The 21,066-nt window shown below is 48.4% G+C and overlaps 2 protein-coding genes across 9 annotated transcripts in view; one reads left to right on the forward strand and one right to left on the reverse strand.

Annotated features, from left to right (window-relative positions):
• Positions 1-1,211: 1,211 nt before the first annotated feature.
• On the reverse strand, positions 1,212-6,604 carry MEPCE (methylphosphate capping enzyme). Its single transcript, XM_017886029.1, has 4 exons — positions 3,607-6,604; positions 2,177-2,395; positions 1,926-2,052; positions 1,212-1,817 (listed from the first exon to the last, which is right to left on the reverse strand). Exons 1-4 carry the CDS (start codon positions 5,278-5,280, stop codon positions 1,765-1,767), a joined length of 2,073 nt encoding a protein of 690 aa, XP_017741518.1. The 5' UTR covers positions 5,281-6,604; the 3' UTR covers positions 1,212-1,764.
• A 120-nt stretch (positions 6,605-6,724) lies between these two features.
• Positions 6,725-21,066, forward strand: part of ZCWPW1 (zinc finger CW-type and PWWP domain containing 1) — a 56,587-nt gene continuing 42,245 nt past the window's right edge. Inside the window, exons 1-9 of one of the 8 annotated variants that reach the window (XM_017886031.1) lie at positions 6,915-7,128; positions 9,384-9,455; positions 10,711-10,817; positions 15,493-15,549; positions 16,630-16,883; positions 17,334-17,412; positions 19,313-19,430; positions 19,744-19,895; positions 20,103-20,222. In XM_017886031.1, the coding sequence (XP_017741520.1) occupies positions 15,522-15,549; positions 16,630-16,883; positions 17,334-17,412; positions 19,313-19,430; positions 19,744-19,895; positions 20,103-20,222 (751 nt within the window). In that variant the 5' untranslated portion in view covers positions 6,915-7,128; positions 9,384-9,455; positions 10,711-10,817; positions 15,493-15,521. Of the gene's footprint in view, positions 6,796-6,893; positions 7,129-9,319; positions 9,456-10,710; positions 10,818-15,492; positions 15,550-16,629; positions 16,884-17,333; positions 17,413-19,312; positions 19,431-19,743; positions 19,896-20,102; positions 20,223-21,066 lie in introns of those variants that run through there. The other 7 variants (XM_017886032.1, XM_017886036.1, XM_017886035.1 and 4 more) reach the window with 7 other exon arrangements.

Here is a 21,066-nt window from a genome sequence, read left to right on the forward strand (position 1 = left end):
GGCCCACTTTTTTTTTTTTTTGAGGCGGAGTTTCACTCTTGTTGCCCAGGCTGGAGTGCAATGGATGGCACGATCTCGGCTCACCGCAACCTCCACGTCCCAGGTGCAAGCAATTCTGCCTCAGCCTCCCTAGTAGCTTGGATTATAGGCATGTGCCACCATGCCCAGCTAATTTTGTATTTTTAGTAGAGACGGGGGTTTCTCCATGTTGGTCAGGCTGGTCTCGAACTCACGACCTCAGGTGATCCGCCCGCCTCGGCCTCCCAAAGTGTTGGGATTACAGGCGTGAGCCACCGCGCCCGGCCTCATCACTTACTCTGATCTCCCAAAATGCAGGGCCCAGCCTATCACACTTCACAGAGGCCTTCCCTGATTACCTGTCTCAAGGAGCTTGCAAGCCAGCTGTTTGCACTGTTACTGAAATTATCTCCTTGCTTTTTACCTTGAAGAGCCTTGCCCATCCTGTTTACACCTGACCTGAATACTTAGTATGTTTGAAGTTCCAGTAACACCTAACAAGCCCCCGAAGAGCTTCATGTTGTTAATTGCCTATAAGTCTGATTCCACAGCACAAAAAAGGTGCTGGTCTGTCCCTGAGCATTTGATCCAAAGCACTTTTGCCTGCCTCCACCGCCAACTCTTTACAAGTTAGCCTTCTGGCTGGGTGCGGTGGCTCGCGCCTGTTATCCCAGCACTTTGGGAGGCTGAGGCGGGTGGATCACCTGAGGTCAGGAGTTTGAGACCAGACTAGTCAACATGGTGAAACCCCGTGTCTACTAAAAATACAAAAAATTAGCCGGGCATGGTGGTGTGTGCCTATAATCCTAGCTACTTGGGAAGCTGAGGCAGGAGAATTACTTGAACCAGGGAGGTGGAGGTTGCAGTAAGCTGAGATCACACCACTGCTCTCCAGCCTGATGACAGAACGAATCTCCATCTCAGAAAAACAAAACCCAAAAATTTAGCCTTCTGCCCGAAGCCCCTACAGGGTTTTTCTGGGAAGGGAAGGCAGACTCCAAGTTCCACACCAAAATTTGCATTACCTTTTCCTGACTAGGCTTCTGTGTACTTGCGTGTGGATTTGACTAGTGTTCAACCAGCAACCCAACCACTGAAAAACTTGTCTTCCTTGAAACAGTAGAGAGAAACAACACAAGTTCTGGTGGGAGGCACCACCCATCCCCCACTAGCTAGAAAGTACCCAACACAGGTGTGGGGGCCACTGCCCTAGACATCAAGTTTATTGTGCTGTTCTCACATTCAAAACCCAACCCCCTCTCCCACTGGGGGAGGACGGAGGGAAGGATTTTCACAGTACCTGTGTGCCTCCCTGCCAGGCTTTCCCCTTGAACCCTCAGTCCATCTATCCATGGTCCACTGAAATGCAGCCAGGGACAACAGCCGAGGAGAAATGGGAATCTCTCTCCTTGGGAGAATAGGAGGAAAGGGCTAGAGAATTTGATATCCTCCCACCTCCCATGCCCTAAGAAAACAGAGGTCAGCAAACAGTCCATGCCATCCAGCCTGGGAGGCTGGGGGAGAGGAAGATGATGGTGACTCCAGCACAGCCAGCCTTGCTGCACAGGTGCCAGAGGCGTAGGGAGGAGGCTGAGGCAGCGACGGAAGAAAAGCTTTCTTTGCAGATCCAAGAAAGGAAACTATTTTTGGAGTCAGAAAGGAAAGACCCTGGGACACTTTCCTCTTCCCTCAGGTCCTTAGGAGCAGCGAGGGCATCCTCTTCACGCTTTCTGTTCAGGGGGCCACTTAGTGGCTGGGGGATCGGGCCTTGTGGAACAGGTACACAGGACGCTGGAAGCCTGAGGGGAGAGTGATCAGAAGGGGTTGGCAGCACCTCAAGAATCCCCATGGGGGTCTGCACTCTTTCAGCCAGGACCGGCCTCCCTGACAAAATAAACCCGCCTTACCTTTAGAGGTGTTGTGGGGTGTGGCCACAAGCTCATAGCTGGAGAAGCCCACGTCTGGGGATGTCAGGTAGGAACTAAACTGCTCTGGCTTCAGTTGGATTCGGTAGTAGTTCTTGTAGATTGTTTCCTAAGGAGAGAGGTAAGGGACCACACTTCAGCACACTGCCACCTCCCCTGGCCAAGGGCGATGCCCACCTCGGGGTCTTTTCTTGCCTCAACCAAAGGAAGGATTCCCTCCACACCCAACTCACCGTAAGGGTCTTTCTCTTGCCATATGACGACCAGGGTTGGGGCTCTAGGACCAGGATGCCTCCAGGGCGTAGGTGCCGGTAGATCCGGCGAAACATGCGCTTCAGGCCCTCGTCTCCCCAGTTCAGATGCACCCACTTGGTGAGGCTGAGGCAGAGCACCACATCATACTCAGGTGTTTGGGCCTCCACCAGGTCATCTCGATCCAGCACATAATTACCCTGAGGGCAAGTACCAGCAGGCAGTGAGGTCAACAGAGGGAATGGAAGAACCCCTACTCCCAGGCAACCTGCTCTGAGGCCAACACAGTCCTGCGGCCTCACTTTAGCCTGTGGCCACGTTCTTCTCAGACTAACTCCCAAAAGGTGCCTGCCCTCTTTGAGTTTTGTTTTCTCCTCTACACCTTCCTGCCTCTGCTTCTTCCTACTGATGGTAAGCCAAAAATGTTGAGGGAGCCGGAGTAATTTTAAATGTTGCAAATTATCCATGAGGTCTTCTAAAGCTGGGGGTCCCAGGACCATATCCTGTGCTTATTCTCACCCACAGACATTAAGTGGAGTGACTGCAGGTTTTGCAAGGGTAACCAACCCAGGTTTCAAAGGCAGACCTGTGGTTCCTTCCCTGCAGTTGGGGCTGGCAAAGTTTCACGCCTATTCTTTCCTTTCTCTGAGAGAAATGAAGAGCCACATCCTTTAGGAAGCCTTTTCTAGAAGATAAGCTCATCACAACCCTCTAAAAAGACCATTCTTCAAGGCTTAACCCAACACAATGCCAAAGATCCCAGCAGGCGGCCTAACTGGAGAGTTCTCTGGGGAGCTGTGTGGGGTCAGGGGACTCCGCTGGGCATGGCGCTCTTCTCTCTGCAGAGGAGTTTCTGGTTCTTCCCTCTCCCACTATCTAGGGTAAATGTGGAGAGGATCTACAGCCAAGTCCCTGGGGTTCCTGACACTCTTCAACAAACTGTCTAGAAAAACAAAAGCCGCTGATGGAAGCAAGGTGGCTATCAAAGGGCAGAAATGCCACTATTAGTCTGCTGCTACCCTAATCTCCTCCCTAGAAGACATTCCATGCCCGACCCCCATTCTCAGGCTCCTTCAGTCAATCTGAGGACCAAGTTCAACCAAGTTCCACCTGGATGGAATTCCCTAGTGAGCAGCAGCCTTCAAGGGAAGGGAAGGTGGACCAGTGTAGATTATAGGTCAAGCCCAGAGCACTGCAAAAAAAAAAAAAAAAAAAAANCCAGGGTCAATGCCCCAAGATAGAGACTCCACCTTTCCAGGTTATAAGAGAGGAGAGATGCCCAGCAGAGACTCTCACTTGCCAACCCAGACCCCTCTTTTGAGTATCTGGGTCATAACCTTCCCTGCCACATTCCCGTTTAATCTCATCTTCACACCTGACCCCTATTCCAAGAGCCTCTGGACCCTCTTACCGTGACGAAGACAACATTGTTGGGGAAGACTGATGTGTCCGCTCCATCCAAGGGCACTTGGGGGGCAGCGATGGGACCCCGGCTGGCAGTCAGCGAGGCTGGGAAGCAGCTCCTCTTTCGAACGGTGGTGGTGGTCCCTTCCTCACCCTCTGTCGCCAGGTCCCCCTCCAAAGTCTGGGGTGGGAGACGCAGTTCCTCAGAAAGGTAGTGTCGGATGTTCTGACGGGCAGAATGGATGAGCCGGGAATCTATATCCAGGCCCACCATGCGGGACGGGCCCCACTTGCAGGCAATGCTCAGGGTCAGATGGCCCACATTGCAGCCCAGATCTAGGACGTCCCGGCCCCGAAACCACTCAGGCTTCAACACCCGAAGGCGCCCATCCTCACAGGAAGGATTGCGGTACCCATAGTATTTGCAGTAATTCCCATACTGGAACTTGCGCTGTTGTTTTTTGAAGCCTGTTGCAGGCAGTGGGTGGTGGTGGTGGTGGCGGCCTCCCCAACTCCCTCGGCCCTTTTCCTTGGAACCCTGGCCTCCACCCCTAGCCCCTGCCTCCGACTTGCTGGAAGTCCTGCGACGTTTGCGATGTCGGGAGGAGGAAGATGGGGGTGCAGAGGTAACTGAGGCAGCTGGAGGGGCTGATAGGGAGCCTGAGGGACCCTGTAGAGCAGATGGAAGCGGAGACACCACTTCATCCCTGCAGTTGATGGCTGTGTTGAGTTCATAGGGTTGGGGGGCATCCCGGTTCTGGCCTCTGTGCCGCGGCTGCTGTGAGGCGCCCTCCCCGTGGAGTGAGAGGGTGAGAGGGGCTGTGGGCAGCACGGGGTGGCTCTCACTCCCTCCGGCTGCCTGCTGCTGCTGGTGGTGCTGTCCCCGGTGTCTATGCCGCTTCCGACCAGTCTTGAGTGGCGAAGCAAGAACTACATGGCCCTCATCAGTGCAAGTATTGAGACTGAGCGGGTCAGTAATATCTTTGGGGATGAGGATCTCCACTGGATCTCGCCCTTTGGCCGGAAGGGGGGATGACTTAGGGGTCTCCGCGTTGAGGGCGCGGCTCACTTCCTCATCCAGGAGGCTATTCAGGTTCAGGGGATCAAAGATATTGCCCCCCAGGAGGAAGTTGGAGGGTAACACAGAGTCACAGTCCGAATTCACCCGCCTGCGCCTCTTGAAGGCCGGATGTTTGAAGCCTCCCCCGCCTCCCCCTACATTACAGCTATTTCTCCTCTTGCCCCCGCCCCCCCCAGGTGGCCGGTGGGGCTGATAGCCATTGCGGGGTCGAGGAGGAGCAGGGGGACCCAGCTCTGTCCCGCCCCCTCCCCGGCGCTCCTCCCCCACGTCCGGGGGAGCGGCTCGCCCCGGGGGATCCGACAGGCGGGCCTCCCCTTGCGACTGCGCCTGGGGGCCACCTCCTCGGTGCTGCTGCGCCTGGGGACCACCGGGGGGGGTGGCCACGGCCCCGAGGCTCTCTCGACCGACCCCAGCGGCCGGGGACCCCGCAGACGGCGCGCAAGGACCCGGACCACGCTCCGTCCCGCCGCAGAGCTCCCCAGAGGCGGCCTCTTGGTGCGGTGGCACAGTGGGGCCGCCCCCTCCGCCCGACTCATCTTTGAGCGGCGGCGGCGGGGCCGGCACCAGAAACGGCTCCTTCTCCGCCGCCATCTCGATCATTTCCTCCCCTTATTCCGTCCCAGTGGGGGTAACGAAGGGGATCAGGGGGCTTAACCCCCCTGCCTGGACCCTGCTCCCTTCCCCCCCTTTCCCGAGTGCGCGCGCAGCTTTGCTCTTCTCGCCTAGTCTCGCGCCCCAGCGCCTCCCCGCGAAGTGCGCCCCACTCGCCCGCGAGACCCGAACTACTCGAGCACTCAACCGCGCGTGCGCCGACCCCTTTCTCCTCCGCCACTACCACCCGGCCGCGAGCGCGCACGGCAAGCGCGCGTTCCCTTCGCCCCGGGACCACGCATGCGCACTCCGCCACCACCCTGGTTGCGCGCGCATTGGAGTACGAACCAACTTAACGGCTCTGGGAGTTTAAATATAACCCCCCCCCACAGACCCCGCAAAAGCCCACCACCCCAAACTGACACCCTACTTCCCTGCGCAGCTATGTCTGGCCCTACTGATCTCCTTTGTCTCTGCCGCGCGATCCCACCCACCGTAGGCGGGGGACGGGAGCTGGTGTGAAAAGGTCTCCTTGACACCCGACCCTTGTTCCTGAGGAATGAGTCTCAGCCGTCTCCACCCGGCTCTAAATCCAACAACCTCCCCACCCCGCCTCCTTCCTCCCCCTAGTGGGCAGCGCCTGCGCACACCCTTTTGGGCTTGCGCGGGTAGAGGCAGCACGTGCTGAAGGTGGCGCCCCGCCTCCCGTCTTAGGGGTAGGGCCTGTGACGTCGCTTCCTTAAGTTTGGTAAACGCAGCGTGCGTCAGCGCGGCCCGAAGGGGCGGGGCTTCCCGACGAAGGGCGGCGCTCATGAATTATTCATGAGCTGTTGGTAGCACACCTCCCCCCTCTGCCCATCTTCTTAGAAGCGCTTCCGAAGGAGCAGAGAGACCCTACAAAGCCGAGGAAGGGCAGGAGTGGAACTGGGCTCAGTAAAACGCGATAGGTCATTATAACTCACCCCCCTCGAAAATATTCTCTGCTGAATTGGGGAAAAAGAAAAAGCACTAAAACAGCCGGTGTTGTCTAACTTCCTCTTCCCCCGAAACGGCTGAGTCGTTCTCTGGTTCCTCTGCCTTCCCCCAATCGCAATCACCTGGAGACGCCACACCACGCCTTCCTCTCCGCCTCCACACCCACGGCCCGGACCCCAACGCCTCCGCCCATTCCCGACGCCCGCTCACTGGCCCCACAGCTCACGGACCTCCCCCAAACGCCCGCCGCGGCTCCGCGCCGACTTATATACCAGAGAGTGTGGGCGGGGACGGGGGTTCGGTCCGCGCTGGGCCCCCCGCTTCGGCCAATGAGGAAGAAGCGGATCTGCGCCGTTTTCCCGGGGAGATTCGCCGCCCGGTCTTCCTGCCAGCGGAGTGCTGGGCCGAGGAGCGGGTGACAGGGGTGACAGTGGGGTCCCGGAAAGTCTCAAATAAAATCCTAAAGTGAGGGCGTGAAGGAGACCAGCAGGAAGAGGAGGAATCAGGGAACGGAAAGAGGGAGGAAAAGGCAGTCTGAAACAGAGAAAAGTTAGTAAGATGTCCTTCAAGAACAATCAGGCGCTGAGGCCGCCGCCTAAAAATATGTGACACCAAAGAGGATTCTGGGATTTGTAGTTTTCCCGGGACGTTCGGGGTGAAAGATGGCGGAATTACCTCAGCCGCGGAAACGCAGATGCTGTTTCCAGTTGCGCATGCGCCTCAGACTCCGCGAGCGCGCCGCCGGGGGGTGGAGTTAGCGTGCAGGGCGTCCTCGTGTCTTTTCTTGGTGGCGGGAAACCTGGGTGCAGGTGTGAGAGGCTTGCGGAGTCGCTGCGCCAGCTGGTTCTGCACCTCGCCTTTAGGTCCTCCTTGTTCCTGAAGGTAGCCGGCTAGTTTCTGGTTGTAGGTGAAGGTGCTAGGCGCCGCCAGTCCTGGCACCCGTTGCCTGAGGAGAAACTTTCTCAGGGCGACAACCAGCTCTTGGCCCTTTTTCCTCAGAATCTGTCGCTCCCAAGAAACAGACAAAAATAGCCCAGCCTCCTGGCGGGCACCGACAATATGAGTGAGAATGAGGATCACGGTGCCTTGGCGGGAGTGGGAGTGGAGGGGAGATTCCCTCATGGTGGGAGGAAGGGAAGGAATGGGAAAGAGAGAAGGGGACGCCACCGTTTTAGGGGAGAGGCGAGGACGTGTGGCTCAGGGAAACCTCCGAACTGAACCCCTATCCCTGAGAAAGAATAAGGGGTGAGGGAAGAGGAAAATGGGAGCGCCCCTGAAATGGGAAGAACTTCTCCCCAAAACTTCTTCTTCCCTTTGGATTGCAAGGTGCATTTGGGATTGGGGCTTTTTTAAAATTATCTTTTATTTTTTATTATTATATTATTATTATTGATTATTATTATTATTATTTATTATTATTTTTTTTGAGACGGGATCTTGCTCTGCCACCAGCTGGAGTTGCAGTGGCCGAGATCTCAGCTCTACTGCCAAGCTCCGCCTCCCGGGTTTACGCTTCTCCTGCCTCAGCCTCCCGAGTTAGCTGGGACTACAGGCGCCGCCTCGTCGCCCGGCTAGTTTTTTGTATTTTTAAGTAGAGACAGGTTTCACGTATAGCCTTAAAAGGACAGTCTTGCTCTGTCGGCCCTAGGCTGGAGTGCAGTGGGCGCAATCTTCCGCTCACTACAACCCTCCGCCTGAGGGTTCAAGCTGATTCTCCTGCCTCAGCCTCCTGAGAGCTGGGGTTACAGGCGCCCACCACCACGCCCGCTAATTTTGTATTTAGTAGATGGATAGAGTTTCTCCATGTTGGCCAGGCTGGTCTCGAACTCCTGACCTCAGGTGATCCGCCCGTCTTGGCTCCCAAAATTTGGGATTTACAGGCACGCCCCACCGTGCCTGGCTAATTTTTCTGTATTTTAGTAAGAGACGCCGTTTCACGTATTGGCTAGGCTGATCTTGAATCCTGACGTTCAGGGTGATCCACCTGCCCTTCTTCTTGTAAATGTTTGAAATCAGGCTTGCTGAGCTTGTGCAAAACCATGAAGGAAGCAAGCAAGGGAGGGAAGGGGGAGGAAGGAAGAGGGAGAGGAGAAGAGAGAGGAAGAGGGAAGGGGAGGAAAAGGGGGGAGGAGGAGGGAAAAGGGGAGTGGAGGAGGGAGAGGGAAGGATGGGGGAGGAGAGGAAGGACGGAGGAAGGAGGGGAGGTGGGGAACGGTGGAGGGAAGCCAGGAAAGGGGGGGGTAGGAAGGAGAGGGGGAGGAAAGAGAGGGAAGGGGAAGGAGGAGGGAGGAGGGAAGGGGAAGGAGGAGGGAGAGGGAAGGGGAAGGAGGAGGGAGAGGGAAGGGGGAAGGAGGAGGGGGAGAAAGGAGAAGGGGAGGAAGAGGGAAGGAGGGAGGGAGGAAGAGGAGGGAGGAAAGGAGGAGGAAGGGAGGGAAGAGGGAGAGGAGGGAAGGAGGAAGGGAGGGAAGGAGGAAAGAGGGAGGGAGGACGGGAGGAGGACAAGGAAGGAAGGAGGGGGAGGGAGAGAGGGAAGCGGGAGAGGGAGGAAGGAGAGAGGGGGAGAAGGGGTAGGAAGGAGACAAGGAGGAAGGAGGGGGAGGGAGAGAGAGGAAGGGATGGAGGGACAAAGGGAGACAGAAAGGAGGGAAGAAGGAAGAGAGGGAGGGAAGAGGGAGGAAGGGAAAAAGGAAAGAAGGAAGGAAACTGCTGTTAGTTAATTGATGCACGAAAATAAGCGGGAGTCCACATACTGTTATTAACGCAAAAAGGAAGATCAGACTCTGGCTTAAGAAAGATTTGAAATACACCTTTTTTTTTTTTTTTTTTGAGATGGAGTCTCGCTCATTTTGCCCAGGCTGGAGTGCAAATAGCACGATCTTGGCTCACTGCAGCCTCCACTTCCTGGGTTCAAGTGATTCTCCTCCTTCAGCCTGCCGATTAGCTGAGATTACAGGTGCCTGCCACCACACCCGGCTAATTTTTGTATTTTAGTGGAGACGGGGCTTCACCATGTTGGTCAGGCTGGTCTTGAACTCCTGACCTCAGGTGATCCGACCACCTTGGCCTCCCAAAGTGCTGGAATTACAGGCGTGAGCCACTGCGCCCGGCTGAAATATACTCTTTACCACTTTTTTGAGACTCAGGGAGTCTGGATTAGATGACAATGCTGAAGGGTTTACTTCTCTTAGACCAAGGATTTGAGGAACAAGGTAAAGAAGGGAATGATTGGATGGTTAGGAGGAGGAAGTGTGGGAACACATTCTGAATGGTGTGTAGGGAGAGAGAATTACCGTTTATTTTTTAAAAATTGGCAAGACTGAGAAGTTATTTCACTAGGTCAGTTCTCAAACTTTTTGGTCTGAGAACCCTTTTATACTCTTAAATTATGGAGAACTCCAAAGAGCGTTTATTTGGTTTGTGTCTGTTGATATAAACATATTAGAAATTAAAATTGAGAAACATTTAAAGTTTGATTAGAAATAATATGTTAACCTAAACAGGTTTTATGAAAATACATTTTCCTAAACAAAATAAAATTTATCATGAAGAATGGTGGTGTTTTACATTTTACAGATCTCTTTCATGTCTGGCTTAATAGAAAACAACTGGGTTCTCATCAGTTTCTGCATTTAGTCTGTTGGGATATCTTGTTTTGTAAAAGTACATGAGAAAATCAAGCTTAATACAGATAGGTAGTTGGAAAAGGGAGAGGACCCCAAGGATTCTGGGACCATACTTAGAACTGCTGAGTTAGATGATTTCATCTCAAAATTTATGTGATGATTTTTAATGTTCTAAGCGAAATAAAACTTTTGAGATCCTCATTCACTTTCCCTTGGTTCCCTTTATTATTTCTAAGTTCTTTTTCCCTCCTTTCGTATGTTGAGTGATGGGAATATGGTTTCTGCAACTGTACTGGTTCTTTTACATTCTTTTTTTTTTTTTTTTTTTTTTTGACCCTGAGTCTGGCTCTGTCGCCCAGGCTGGAGTGCAGTGGCCGGATCTCAGCTCACTGCAAGCTTCGCCTCCCGGGTTTACGCCATTCTCCTGCCTCAGCCTCCGGAGTAGCTGGGACTACAGGCGCCCGCCACCTCGCCCGGCTAGTTTTTTGTATTTTTTAGTAGAGACGGGGTTTCACCGTGTTAGCCAGGATGGTCTCGATCTCCTGACCTCGTGATCCGCCCGTCTCAGCCTCCCAAAGTGCTGGGATTACAGGCTTGAGCCACCGCGCCCGGCGGTTCTTTTACATTCTTATTTAAAGCCTTTGCCCCTCTTATTAAAGCCTTTCCCTCAACCCCACATCCTGCCCCTCTTCATCTAAGGTAAGAAAAGAGAAATTAAAACCTCAAATTTTATTCCTGAGTCTACAGCCTCTAGGCATTTAGTAGCTGTACAGAAGAAAGTTAGTGGTATTTTATATATTTATTAACTGTCTATATTTTTTTTCCTCTCTCTCTGAACCAGCTTTCAGTATTTGTTATTGTGAAAGAAGTTAATTCACCTGAAACAGAGGAGGGGCAACCTGAGTTCTCAGAAAGTGACTTCCTGGCCTTCCCTTCTTTATTGATCAGGTTAGAGCTTTTGTTTGAAAGCAGTGTTCCTCACATGCACAAATTATACATATTATGTGATACTATTTATCACTGTTTATAGATTTATTACATCTTACTAGCTCAACAGTGAACCACAATTCTATCTCGTTGGTTGGGGCTCCAGAAACATACTTTGGCCTAGGAAGATCTTTACAGGTTTAGATAAGGATTTGAACCTAAATACTGGAAATGTTTTGTATTTTTAGATTAGTCAAAATACTCTCTTTTAATTTTACTTAAAGAATTTAGGCTGGGCACTGTGCCTCACGCCTGTAATCCCAGCATTTTGGGAGGCCGAGGCAGGTGGATCACGAGATCAGGAGATTGAGACCATCCTGGCCAGCATGGTGAAACCCTGTCTCTACTAAAATACAAAATTAGCTGGGGTGGTGGCACACTCCTGAAATCCCAGCTACTCGGGAGGCTGAGGCAGGAGAGTCACTTGAACCCTGGAGGTAGAGGTTTCAGTGAGCGAAGATCGTGCCACTGCACTCCAGCCTGGTGACAGAGCAAGACTTGTTTCTCAAAAAAAAAAAAAATATATATATATATATTTAAAATACTTTTGAAGTGGTAACATTTGCGTGTTTTAAAATGCCAAAGATACACGAGGGAGTATACCAAAAGCTTCCTTTCACTCTCATCTACCCAGTTCTACTCCCCAGAGGCATTTTGATCCATTTTTTTTCTCTTCCAGAGAAAATTTATGATTTTCTCTATTATACTAGACATATGTTTTTACAACTAAATATTGTCATCTGAAACACACTGATTTTCACTCTGCTTTTCTCACTTAGCATAGCCCTTGTAACTTAGACTGAGACTTCTTGTGATCTTTTTTGGAATTTTAAAGTCTGAGAAAGATATATTTGTCATTTGTGATCAAATTAGTATTCTTTTTACAGCCTAATTTTATCCAGTCTTTTTTTCTTTTTTTTTGAGATGGAGTTTTGCTCTTGTTGCCCAGGCTGGAGTGCAATGGCGCAATCTTGGCTCACTGCAACCTCTGCCTCCTGGGTGCAAGCAATTTTCCTGCCTCAGCCTCCCGATGAGCTGGGATTACAGGCGCCCGCCACCACGCCCGGCTAATTTTTTGTATTTTTAGTAGAGATGGGGTTTTGCCATGTTGACCAGGCTAGTGTCGAACTCCTGACCTCAGGTGATCCACTCGCTTCGGCCTCCCAAAGTGCTGGGATTACAGGCGTCAGCCACCATGCCCAGCCAATTTTATCCAGTCATTACCTCTATTTAGGATTATAATAAAGGAGATTAATTTGCTTGAGTGTTTCTCCCCAAAATTCCAACTTGCCTTTTTTTCTGGAGTAAATATATTTTGGGATTGATCATGATGAGTTAAAATGGAAACAGCAAGAAAATGTGCTTTTTTTTTGAGACGGAGTCTCGCTCTGTCGCCCGGGCTGGAGTGCAGTGGCCGGATCTCAGCTCACTGCAAGCTCCGCCTCCCGGGTTTACGCCATTCTCCTGCCTCAGCCTCCGGAGTAGCTAGGACTACAGGCGCCGGCCACCTCGCCCGGCTAGTTCTTTGTATTTTTTAGTAGAGACGGGGTTTCACCGCATTAGCTGGGATGGTCTCGATCTCCTGACCTCGTGATCCGCCCGTCTCGGCCTCCCAAAGTGCTGGGATTACAGGCTTGAGCCACCGCGCCCGGCGAAAATGTGCTCTTTAATATAAAGGAAACGTAGTTGCTTTAGAACAGCACGTCTGAATTATTCACATTTATAGAAGTGAAAGGAAGAGAAAATTGTTAAACGGTATTCACAGTTAGCCATGCTGTGGCCACACTGTCAAAATCTCAGTACCCTTTAAGTTTATCTTATGATCTAGAGAGAGGAACCCTACACCTTGAACAAGTTTGGCCATTTAAGGTCTTAAAATTTTCTGATCCTTTAAAGGGAAGTGTATGTGAACCAGATGATCCATTTTATGCTGCTTTTGGATCTCTTTATAGTGGGGGATCACAGATTTAGAACAATGAGTTTCAGTTGTAGGGCTTTCAAACTGCTCAAAACCTACAGTCAGAAACAAGATCACTGAGTAGAATAGACATATTAGAATTGAGAGGCAAAAGTCCTAGGTTCATCTAAGCTCAACAATATATTAACACTGCGTCTTTGGGCAAATCACTTAACCTCTGTTAGCATGTTTTTTTCCATCTGTAGAAAGGGGAGTTGGGGCTTTATGATCCCTAAAGGTCTTCCCAGAGCTAGAATGCTTTTTATAATGGTTATAAAAGTAAGAATAACATATATCCCTTAAGCCTAAAGAAAACTGGGTAAAGGGCTATAAGAAGTTAAAGTTAATAAAATAAAAGACAGTTTTCTTCAGAAAGCTGGGTGGGACACAGAATACTACGAAGTCATATAAAAGAACAAGATCATGTCCTTTGCAGCAACATGGATGGAGCTGGAGGCCGTTATCCTAAGTGAATTAACACAGGAACAGAAAACCAAATACTGTATATTCTCACTTATAAAGTAGGAGCTCAACATTACATACACATGGACACAAAGAAGAGAACAATAGACACTGGAGCCTACTTGAGGGTGGAAAGTGGGAGGAGTGTGAGAACTGAAAAACTACCTATTGGGTACTATACTCATTACTTGTGAAACAAAATTATCTGTACACTAAATCCCATGACATGCAGTTTACCCATGTAACAAACCTGCACGTGTACCCCTTGAACGTAAAATAAGGGTTGGAACGTAAAAAAGGTTGGAAAGAAAAAGTGAAAATAAAGCTGTGTGGAAATAGTATCAGTAGTGGGAAAGTATAAATTGGAAAATAAAAATATTGGAATGTCCCCAGATGAGTCTTGGCACACTGGTGGGTCACGAATAGCTTGTAGCTATGTAGGTACTAATTTCTTCTTCAGCCTTTGGTGTGACTCTTCAGTTGTCTGTGGCTGTGAGCAGCCTGGTCCTTTTACCCCCAGAGTACCTGGAAATGTCATTTTCTATGTGTTTTAGTATATGCTATTAATGTATGTTTTCTGTGTGTGCTGTGATGGCAAAATGGTGGTGAAGCACTGAATTAGACTGTTAGGATGTCACGTAGCAGTTATTAGCACAAACTTTGAAATCAGACAGGTTCTAATCCTGATTTTACTACTTATCAGTGACTTAGTATCTTTAAATCCCTGTAAGCCTGAATTTCCCCAAGTGAAAATGTTACCCATCTCATAGATCTGTTGTGAGAATTAAATGGAATGCTACATAAAGGGTAAAGAATATAGTCAGTGCTCAGTGTTAGCAATTACCATTAGTCACAATGTCAGTAGTAATCAAGAAATACATTGATGTCAGGCTGTGTGGAGTGGCTCACACCTGTAATCCCAGCACTTTGGGAGGCTGAGGCGGGCAGATCACCTGAGGTGGGGAGTTCAAAACCAGCCTGACCAATATGGAGAAGCCCCGCCTCTACTAAAAATACAAAATTAGCGGGGAGTGGTGTCGTATACCTGTAATCCCAGCTACTCGGGAGGCTGAGGCAGGAGAATCGCTTGAACCTGGGAGGCAGAGCTTGCGGTGAGCTGAGATCGTGCCATTGTACTCCAGCCTGGGCAACAAGAGCAAAATTCCTTCTCAAAAAAAAAAAAAAAAGAAAAAGAAACACATTGATGTCATGTCGTGTGGAACATCTGTGAGTAGATTGCTGAAGATGAACTATGAATATCAAAGAAGGCACTAATTTAATTTCTCATTATTAGGTGGTAAGGTAGAATAAGGAAGAAGATATTATCTGGGAACCTCTGCTGGTTATCAAATACTTCTGAGCTATGATTAGAGATTGGTAGAATCTAGTACATTGGAAAGTTGATTGGAGTGAGGATCTAAGAAAGGGAAAATAAACATTATAATGATGTTGAAAGTGGGGCTTCTCTATGCACAGAGACCTCTGAGGTCAGAGAATTACCAAATTATGTGTGTGGTCTAAGTGTTTAGGAGAGGCTTATGAAATGAGGCTATCCCTCTGAAGAAAACTCTCTTTTCTTATTCATACCCTATCATCACTGCTCTACTGCTACCTATACTTCTGGTACTACTACCATTTCTGCTGCCTGCCTTATGTTGGACATGGTTCTAGGCACATAATACACTAAGGATTGCTGCTAATATTTATTTGTTATTTAAATTTTTGAGTCAGGGTCTCACTCTGTCACCCAGGCTGGGGTGCAGGGGCACAATTTTGGCTCAATGCAGTCTCTGCCTCCTGGGCTGAAGTGATCCTCGCACCTCAGCCTCCAGAGTAGCTGGAACTACAAGCCCGTGCCACTACACTGGCTAATTTGTTTTATTTTTTGTGGAAACAGGGTTTTGCCGTGTTGTCCAGGCTGGTCTTGAACTCCCAGGCTGAATCGATCTGCCTGCCACGGCCTTCTAAAGTGCCAGGATTACAGGTGTGAGCCACCATACCCAGCCCTGATTGTTGCCAATCTTTAAAACAGTAACTCTCATTATTCCCTGGCATGTAACTGGCACCACAGGGGCATGTAATTGGCACCACAGAGGAGGTCAAGAATGCAGAAACATAGTTCAGAGGTCTGAAACAGAGTTCCTGAACCCAGGAAGACAGAAGGTTTAAAATCTTGTTTAATCAGAGTCATAGCAGTTAATTTCTTTTTTCTAACAGAGGCACACAAAGTGTAGTTTCTAAGCTGAATGATGACAACATTGCAGAATAAAGAAGGTGAGTCAAGAGTGAGGGAGGTTCACTTTGTACGTCTCTCTCATTTTTCTCCTTTTGGACATCCTTTCCACCAAAGGCTGGTTCAGGTCCCTATATTCTGTGCCCACTCTGGTCAAATTACTGCTCTGGTCAAACAAAACAAGATGCTTTGAGTGAAATAAATGTGACTTAAAAACAGTCCTGCTCGAGGAACATATGAACTTGGGGAGAGAAAAGGCATTTAAATACCTATTATAAAGTTGAATGTGGTAAATGCCACCAGTTTTGTGCAGAGTATTAAGGAAGCTCGGAAGAAAGATATACCTGGGAGGATCATTATAATTTTTATTGAGGAGGTGGCATAAGAGCTGTGAATAATTTATAGATTTTGACTAGTTTTTTTTTTTTTTTTTTTTTTGTTTTTTTTTTTTGTTTTTTTTTTTTTTTTTTTGAGGCGGAGTCTCGCTCTGTCGCCCAGGCTGGAGTGCAGTGGCCAGATCTCAGCTCACTGCAAGCTCCGCCTCCCGGGTTTACGCCATTCTCCTGCCTCAGCCTCCCAAGTAGCTGGGACTACAGGCGCCTGCCACCTCGCCCGGCTAGTTTTGTATTTTAGTAGAGACGGGGTTTCACTGTGTTAGCCAGGATGGTCTCGATCTCCTGACCTTGTGATCCGCCCGTCTCGGCCTCCCAAAGTGCTAGGATTACAGGCTTGAGCCACCGCGCCTGGCGATTTTGACTAGTTTTTAAAAAATTGCTCTAATTTTCCATAACATTTTATCTAAAGTAAAAATGAGCAAATTATACAGTTTCACGTTTGGATAATTCAGCTTCCTGCATGCTTATATTTATCACCTTTGACTTAGTGGTTTCCAAATCTGGGAGTGTATCAGAATCAACTAGCCTTGTAAAATTAAAGATTGCTAGGCCTCTCACGTCAAACTACCTCGTCAGCATCTCAGGGCTGGGGAGTGAGAGACCCAGGAATCTGAATTTGTTAAAAGCTCTCCATATCATTCTGTTACGGCCTGTCAAAGGGCAATGTTTGGCAATCTCTGTTAGACTGTATGTTTCATAAATTCCACATGATCACATTTCTTTCAGAATGTGGAAAGGGACCAAAGAGAATCTTTGCCCCACCTGCACAAAAATCTTACAGCCTGTTACCTTGTAGCCCTAACTCCCCCAAGGAGGAGACCCTGGGGATCAGTTCCCCAGAGACAGAGGCCAGCATAAGCCTGCCAAAGGCCAGTTTAAAGAAGGAAGAGGAAAAAGCAACCACAAAGAATGGTCCAAGCAGGGGCCAGGAGAAAAAAAGAAAGGCACAAAACAACAAGCAAGCAGAGAAGAAAGAAAAGGTACCAGTCATATTGGTGGGCTCTGGTAGGACATCTCCTCATACCTTGCCCCTGGCTAAGGCTAGACAGTCTTTTCACGTTTAGGAAATTCACCCTAGAGTTTCAGGTTTGTATTCCTGTTTGGGAGCTTCCATTTTTCTTTTTTTTTTTCTCAAAGAGGTCAAAAATGTTTTGATGGAAGAATTGAGCAGGAAATTATTATATATATGAGGTGGGTTAGAGGTGGGGGTAGAAGTGGACAGAGACATTATACCCTTTTCTCTTTTCTTTGACTCCTTTATTCCCAGGAGAACTGGGATAGAGTTCATGGCCTCCTTAGGTATGCTGACTGCATGCCTTCCATCTTGTAAACTTACTGCCTCATCCATCTAAAGGAGGCTTCCCTGACTGTTCAGGGGGAAAAACTATGGAAAGATAAGTGGTTTTCCTCCCCTACCCTTGTCTCTGCAGGAAAAATCAAGTCTTACCCCTGCAGAATTTGAGGAGATTGTCCAGATTGTGCTGCAGAAGTCCCTTCAGGAGTGCTTGGGTATGGCATGTAGTAAGAGAAAAAGGGTTTCAGTTAGGCAGAGTGACTATTACCTGAGAGGGACAGTTAGGTCTGACAGCTTCTCTCTTCCTCTCCCGTCTTCTAAATAAGGTAATATTAGATAAGACTTTAATATATTTTAAAAATAATTCATCACTTATCAACAGGACTATAGCTAAACTACCTTAAAGGGTACATATTTTTAGAAAAAGTAGATTATATTGACTTCAGAATTTATATATAGTCTTACCTAAATTTTCAAGCCATGGGATTTTTGTTGTTACTTATTTACTTATTCTTACTTTTTTTGAGATGGAATCTTGTTCTGTCACCCAGGCTGGAGGGCAGTGATGTGATCTCGGCTCACTGCACCCTCTGCCTCCCAGGTTCAAGTGATTCTCCTGCCTCAGCCTCCCAAGTAGCTGGGATTACTGGCACCCACCACCACGCCTGGCTAATTTTTGTATTTTTAGTAGAGGCAGGGTTTCACCAGGCTGACCAGGCTGGTCTCAAACTCCTGACCTCAAGTGATCTGCCTGCCTTAGCCTCTCAGTGCTGGGATTACATGTGTAAGCCACTGCACCCAGCCTGTTGTTTTAATTTTTACTTTTTGTAGAGATGAGGTCTTGCTATGTTGCCCAGGCTGGTCTTGAACTCATGGCTGCAAGCAATTCTCCCATTTCAGCTTCCCAAAGTGCTGGGATTGTAGACGTGAGCTACAGTGCTTGGCCCTAAATTTTTAAAATGCAGTTAAAATTTGTTTCTATGTAATTACAAACTACTTAGAAAAGATAAAATTGTTTTCCCTAGATTTGAAAAACTTAGGGTACATATCCTTGCAAATTTCAGTTTCAAATACCGATTTTGCGTGTAGTTAGGGATTTAGTTTTTAGAATAAAGAACACGGTGAGGGAGGCCAGGTGCGGTGGCTCATGCCTGTAATCCCAGCACTTTGGGAGGCCGAGGTGGATGGATTACTTGAGATCAGGAGTTCAAGACCAGCCTGCCCAACATGGTGAAACCCCGTCTCTATTAAAAATATAAAAATTAGCCAGGCGTGGTGGCGTGTGCCTCTAGTCCCAGCTACTCAGGAGCCTGAGGCATGAGAATTGCTTGAACCTGGGAGGCGGAAGTTGCAGTGAGCCGAGATTGCACCACTTCACTCCAGCGTGGGCGACAGAGCAAGACTCTGTCTCAAAAGAAAAAAAAAAAACACAAAAAACCTCTATGAAGGCTTCTCCGTAAATTCGTGAGGCTAAAGAGAACAGTCTGACATTTCAGCCGTTCTTAGGTATACTTCTATTCCTAGGAGTTTGAGCCACAAATGATATAAAATGCAGTGTGTATATATATATATAGACAGAGTCTTGCTCTGTTGCCCAGGCTGGAGTGCAGTGGTGTAATCTTGACTCACTGCAACTTCCGCCTCCCAGGTTCAAGAAATTCTCCTGCCTCAGCCTCCGGAGAAGCTGGGACTACAGGTGCACGCCACCATGCCTGGCAAATTTATTGTATTTTAGTAGAGACAGGGTTTCACCATGTTGCCCAGGCTTGTCTTGAACTCCTGAGCTTTGGCATTCCACCCACCTCAGCCTCCCAAAGTGCTAGGATTACAAGCATGAGCCACTGTGCTTGGCCTATAATTTTTTTATGTACACAAAATTATCATTACCTGGCCATCCTGGAATAAGGCAAATCAATCTGGAAAGGCTTGCAGAAAGATACATATTTGCAGTTTTTCCTGAAAATTTAAATATTTAAAGTTCTATGATATGACAAAAGGCCAAAGGTAGGCTCTTTCAGGTGACAGGGAGAAGACACTTCAGAGAAAATGTTAGGGAATAATAGAGTGGCTTTTTTGTTTTTTTACTTCTCTGCTTATAGTATTTTGTTTTGGGAGGGATGGGATCTGGCCTTGATTTTGCAGAGACTTCCTGTGCCCAGCCCATAGTATCTACCCAATCAGCCAAGGAGCCAGGAATTACTGCTTCTGCTACTGATACTGATAATGCTAATGGGTAAGTTTATTTTGGTGGGGCAAGTTGAACACAGAATGGACTACACTTTGGTAAATCATGGTCAGTAAGTCTATCTATCTGTCCGTTTGTCTGTCTATCTGGTCGTTTATCATATTTCTATAGATTTCTCTCAGCTTAGGAAAGATACCTGTTTGAGTTGGGAAAAACAGGCAAGTAGATGGATGAAATGACCTCAGGAGACCTTAGAAAGCTTAGGATTCATCTGTCTTCCTTTTACTCTTGGGTTTTTTCAAAAGAAGGTTCTGCAATTGCTCTATGTTTACCTTTCATTAAAATAAAACCTCATTTTCAGAGAGGAGGTACCACATACTCAAGAGATTTCAGTGTATTGGGAAGGTGAAGCTGCCCCTGAGATAAGGATGTCTAAGCTAGGCCAGCCAGATCCTGTACCCTCTAAGAAGAAATCCAATAGACTCACCTTAAGCAAAATGAAGAAGGAAGCTCGTAAGTACAGTCAGATATACTTTGAAACCTGGCTCAAGTACTTGCTCCAGGAAATTAGGGAATGGGACCATGGGCAGGCTGAGAATTTTCAGCCCAAGACTTGAGACTATTAGGCTGTGATTCTTCTTTCTTCTTTCACTGACCTTTACTATCTACAAAGATTGTCTTCTTCATCTCCCCACCCCACATTTTCTTTTCTCTTCCCAGATGAGAAGGTGGAGAAAACTCAAGGTGGACATGAGCACAGACAGGAAGACCAACTAAAGGAGACAGTTCAGGCTCATTCTCAGATCAGGGACCTGCAAAAAGGAGAGATAAGTGGTTTTGGTGAGTTCAGTTGGTTTGGCAAACCTATTTGGCCTGAAAATTTGAGATAGAGCAGAGAGGCAGGGTTAGGATGTTAGAGGAAACTCTGCAAAGAATATAGTTAATCTCTCACAGTTGCTTGTTGCGGAATATGCTGCTGAGAGAATGATTTCATTCATTCAGTCATTTATTCACATAATCCATAGTTACTGGGGTGCCTACTGGTACAAAGCATTTTAGATGTTTCCCAGGAGGAAAATGAAGATGTGGTAAGAAAGGTAATAGAAAAATCAGGAGTGGTATTATAGATGCCAGGGGAGGAGAGAATTTAAAGAAAGAGGGGTGCTCAACCATGTCAAATGCCATTGTAAAGAAGTCAAAGAGGATAAACATAAGCTCAAGCATATCACAATTAGGAGGCCGTTAGGGGTTTGGTTACAGCTACCGAAAGGGTTGGTAAGTTTGAATGGCAGCTTATAGCCGGTTGAAGAGTAAACACTTTTTCAATTAGTTTAGATATGGAAAGTAAGAGGGAGAAAATGGTAGATAAAAAGGAATGGAGGCTGGGCGTGGTGGCTCATGCTTGTAATCCCAGCTCTGTGGGATGCCGAGGTGGGTGGATCACAAGGTCAGGAGTTCAAGACCAGCCTGACCAATGTGGTGAAACGCCATCTCTACTAAAAGTACAAAAATTAGCCTTGTGTGGTGGCGTGTGCCTGTAGTCTCAGCTACTTGGAGGCTGAGGCAGGAGAATCACTTAAACCTGGGAGACGGCTTTGGCCGGGCGCGGTGGCTCAAGCCTGTAATCCCAGCACTTTGGGAGGCCGAGACGGGCGGATCACAAGGTCAGGAGATCGAGACCATC

Source organism: Rhinopithecus bieti, unplaced genomic scaffold (assembly GCF_001698545.2).
Source record: "Rhinopithecus bieti isolate Rb0 unplaced genomic scaffold, ASM169854v2 scaffold_14454, whole genome shotgun sequence".
NCBI lineage: Eukaryota > Metazoa > Chordata > Mammalia > Primates > Cercopithecidae > Rhinopithecus > Rhinopithecus bieti.

Bases quoted from the DNA above. Each gene is read 5' to 3' on its own strand.
- MEPCE (XM_017886029.1), bottom strand. From the start codon at position 5,280: ATGATCGAGATGGCGGCGGAGAAGGAGCCGTTTCTGGTGCCGGCCCCG. The intron at 2,053-2,176 runs GTGAGTTGGGTG...CTCTCTCCTTAG, and splicing joins GCAAGAGAAAGACCCTTACG to GAAACAATCTACAAGAACTA. The intron at 1,818-1,925 runs GTAAGGCGGGTT...CTCTCCCCTCAG, and splicing joins ACCCCACAACACCTCTAAAG to GCTTCCAGCGTCCTGTGTAC.